The sequence below is a fragment of the Otolemur garnettii genome, unplaced genomic scaffold, assembly GCF_000181295.1.
Source record: "Otolemur garnettii isolate 467f Iridium unplaced genomic scaffold, OtoGar3 scaffold00012, whole genome shotgun sequence".
NCBI lineage: Eukaryota > Metazoa > Chordata > Mammalia > Primates > Galagidae > Otolemur > Otolemur garnettii.
This window is the reverse complement of record NW_003852407.1, coordinates 3,749,200-3,753,473: the sequence shown is the minus strand read 5'-3', so window position 1 is coordinate 3,753,473 and position 4,274 is coordinate 3,749,200. Positions and strand designations below refer to the sequence as shown.

The following is a 4,274-nucleotide window of genomic DNA, read 5'->3' as shown; positions in this document are numbered from 1 at the left end:
AAAAAAAAAAATACTTGTAAAGAAACTATTATTATAACTGGCCTCCACTGGCAGCAGTGTGATGGAGTAGTTACTCCAATGGGCCCTCCTGTACAAAACTAGGTCTTTGGCTAAAACAACAATTGTTAGTGCATTGAGGGGCTCAAGAAAGTAAAGAAAAACAACAAATACTCCAACACAAATGCCAATACAGTAAAGCCCACTATTAGGAGACCAAGCCCACAGTCGGTGTCAAGGAAGATAAGGGACTTCAAAGCCATTAAGAGCTGTTGGAAGAAGTTGAAGTGGCATCAGGTGGTACAGACCCTGGACACACCCCTCTTTAGAAGCAAATGTAAATCCTCTCTTATTTAGGGCCTCAGAATAAGCTCAAACAAACATAATCAACATCATCAAATACATAAGGAAACAAGCCATCAGAAGTGTCTGCAGAAGCCAACAACAGATTTAGGCCACTAAGAACTTAAAATATTGGATTTATGAGACATGAAATGTAAAATAAATATCAGTATTACCTTGGCAATAATGGAGCATAATACCAAGACAGAAGAAAGGAAAACTCACATTGAAGGCAAAAGGAAAATGGAAATAATTTTGTAGAACTTCATAGTTTTGCCTAGGGCCAGCTTTGTCCCCTTTGACTAATTCTCAAAGGCATGGAATAATGGCAAGAGCTATCCTCACATAATGACACAAATTCTCTCTAACAATCTGCTACCACATCATACATAGCCTATGGGAAAATGTTCAAATACAAAATCCTCACAAATTTAGATTACAAACGGAGAGCTTACTGATAGTCACATTACTCTCATAAAGACTGCTTCACTGAAAATGCCAGCAATATCCATGTGATCACAGCAGTATTACAATGGATTGGGATAAAGAAAAAAAATGCTGCGTGTGGAATAAGCCAACATACCTAAGATGCCGCAGTTGACTTTGCTCAATTGTTTGCAGATGGTCCTCTACTTTTGTAAATTCAACCTGTACTACTGTATATTATCTAGTCCAGTCTTTTGCACACCTAATTCAGATATTCATATAGTAGCTGAGAAACAGATACTTTAACAGTTACTGCAACGTGAAGCTTGTTCCCATTCAGCAGTATCTGTACAATAATTTAATTTCTTATATAAATCGTAAAAATAAATTAGTGGAAAATATGAAAAGAGCTAAAGTAGAAAGCTCAAACTAACAACATAAGACTAAGATGAAAATGATTACAAATGCCAAAAACAGAAAGTCTTTAGCCTTAGAAAGATATTCATTGGACTCAAGCTGGTAGAGCAACAGAGGCCTTAATTATAAACAAAAAGTACAATATTAAAGAACATGGATAATGTCCTGAATTGTTAACTCCATATACAAGAATGTCGGTACACAGAATCATTGTTCATCGGCGCCCACAGATGACTCTTTCAGTGAGACCACCACCTTGATAATGTGGCCTAGAGTGGAAAAATGTTGCTTTTCTACTGCCCTATGCTAGGTTACCTAGGATGTACAACAAAAAACATGCTTCTCAAGCTTTAAGTCCAGGAAACAGGGGCAAAGAGAATATTCTGGGAGGCTGTGTGGTCCCAAAATAAATACATTATATCTCTCAAGTGTGTCAATTTACTCAATGGTATATAATGAAAAATAATTTTATATTAAAATAAAAAAGATAGTATGCTAAATAAAGTATAAAGTATGCATAATTTTTAGGTCATAATATAAAACAAAATGTTGGGTTTACAAGTGTTGGCAGAACTATGCACTCAGACCCTATGGGAATAAACATTCACCCCATTCTTGGGTGATGCCCGTTGCTCAGTGGGTAGGGTGCCAGCCACGTACACTGAGGCTGACCTGGACCAGCTAAAACAACAACGACAACTACAACCAAAAAATAGCTGGGCATTGTAGCGGGTGCCTGTAGTCCCAGCTACTTGGGAGGATGAGGCAAGTGAATTGCTTAAGCCAAGAATTGGAGGTTGCTGTGAGCTGTAATGCCACAGCCCTCTACCCAAGGTGACAGCTTAAGACTCTTGTCTGAAAAAAAAAAACAATTCATCCTATTCTTGCTTCTAGACTTTGTGGAAAGGTTTGTACTCAAGTAGAACCATGTTTCTGGTACTGTCAGCACCATAAACTTAAGACTAGCATGTGTTCATTTTGTCCATTAACAAACATGAAAAATACAATTTTGATTAAAAGCTCTGTTTAGAGATCAGTATATACTTAACAAACATAGAAGGCAAATAAGTTATCAAAGTAGTAAATCAAACATATTTCTCTCTTAAAACTCAAAATCAATGAATAAAGCACAAGCTCTGAAAATCATGCTGAATGAAAAACAGCAATTGTGCAAGATGCAGGAGTTATCTGGAGACAGTTACATTAAATTAACTTGATTCTATATAATTCTCACAAACACACCCTCCTAGAATAAACAAAGTTCATAACATTCAAAACACCAAAATTTGGCAGAACTTCCCATACACCAACTTAGTTGATTTCTCAATCCTTGATTAAGTCCATGACTACCACATTCAGTTACATGGTATGTCAAAGAACGCAACAGTTGATTCAGAAAGAGAATCAAAACCGGCAAAAACAATCTTCCTATACCCACTTAGAAAGTCTTGACTTTATTATGTTCCATTCCTTCTTAGAGAGTGGGAAAGAGAAACTATATTTTGCCTGTTGCCAGTTTAGGGGAGGAAAAAAGAAGAAATCGCTGCTTTTTCAGTACCATGAATCAAATGTATTGTCTTAAACGGCCTGTTATTATTGAAATAAGCTTTGGTGAAGTGAAAAATGCCCAATCTCTAAAACTGCAGCAAAGTTCCATTTGTTTATCTATCTGCATATAGAAAAGACGGTGCACGTGTAAGTTCTGGCAAATTCCATCCAGTCTACAAACTTCCTACCAAATTAAATGAAAAGTTCTTGGCCGCCAAATGTTCCTTGTTCACAGCATTGCTATAAGAAATTGATTGCCTTCCCTGTGATGTGATATCTGCCACTGTCACTGAAGAACTTAGTGAGATTTTGACCTTATAGAAACAGAAAAAAATAGCCTCGTCTGATAAGAACCTACAAAATGTTTATCAAAGTGTGCTCCGGCCAGGAACAGATGTTAAAATATTAGAAAACTGCAAAACCATACTTTCAAAGTATTGGTCAAGAAGAATGTCCCTCTCTAAGTTGAAAATATATTGAGGATGAGAACAAAGAAAAAGATTATAGTAAAATAGAAATTTATATTCTATTTCTCCAAAACTGTTTTATAATCTTGAAAGAGGTCATAGGAGCCTTAAAAATGATGAACTGACCTATGTTGTTTGGTAGTAATTACAGGAAATTCCTCCATTATCATGTGTCTCAGAAAGAAAAAAGAGATACACCTGGTCACTCTACCACTGTAAGCTGAAAGTACTGTAAACGACTATTTTGCTATACTATGGGCTTTTGATTTGCTCTGAATGTAACATAATTCCTTAATATATTTAGATGGTAACAACCAGAATTTGTATAAGATTTTTGACAACTAAGATAGTTTTTGCATACTCTGGTTTCTCTTCAAATCAAATAAATCTTCCCCTTTTTTAAAAATGGTATTTGGGGGTTTTGTTTGTTTGTTTGTTTGTTTTTAGGTAGGGTCTATCACTTGGGTTTGATTACAGCAGTGTGATCATAGCTCACAGCAACCTCAAACTCCTGGACTCAAGCAACCCTCCTGCTTCAGCCTCCCAAGTTGCTAGAACTACAGGTGCACGCCACCACGCCCAACTAATTTCTTCATTTTTTTGTAGAGACAGTTTCACTGTGTTGCCCAGGCTGGTCTCCAACACCTGACCTCAAGCAGCCTCCCACTTCAGCCTCCCAGAGTGCTGGGATTACAGGCATGAGTCACTATGCCTGGCATGTTTTATCTTTGTAATGTTATACATGACATATCTAGAACATCTCCAAAAGCCATACTTACTGTAACTGGCAGGAGCTTTTTCTTCATATGTAAAATGAAGTTGTAATTCCTCCTCTGACATCTCACTGATGAACACTTTCAGCAAACAGCAAATAATAAACAAAGCGTTGTGTGTCTGCCAAATGAAGATGTGGCTAGAAAGGAAAGACCAAAATCACACGAGAATCAATATTTAATGATAAGCATGATCCATTTATTTCTAGTTCATGATTTGTCAGCCATTTTGTCCATCCTATTTGTAATATTAAAACATTGGACCGGCTCGGCGCCTATAGCTCAACCGGCTAAGGCGCCAGCC

At 37.0% G+C, this 4,274-nt stretch overlaps 1 protein-coding gene across 2 annotated transcripts in view; it reads right to left on the bottom strand.

The window, feature by feature from the left end:
* Nucleotides 1-4,274, bottom strand: part of DYM (dymeclin) — a 367,263-nt gene that overhangs the window by 310,864 nt on the left and 52,125 nt on the right. For both annotated transcript variants that reach the window (XM_003784710.2, XM_023510160.1), the window contains exon 5: nt 3,977-4,110. In XM_003784710.2, the coding sequence (XP_003784758.1) occupies nt 3,977-4,110 (134 nt within the window). The remainder of the gene's footprint in view (nt 1-3,976; nt 4,111-4,274) is intronic.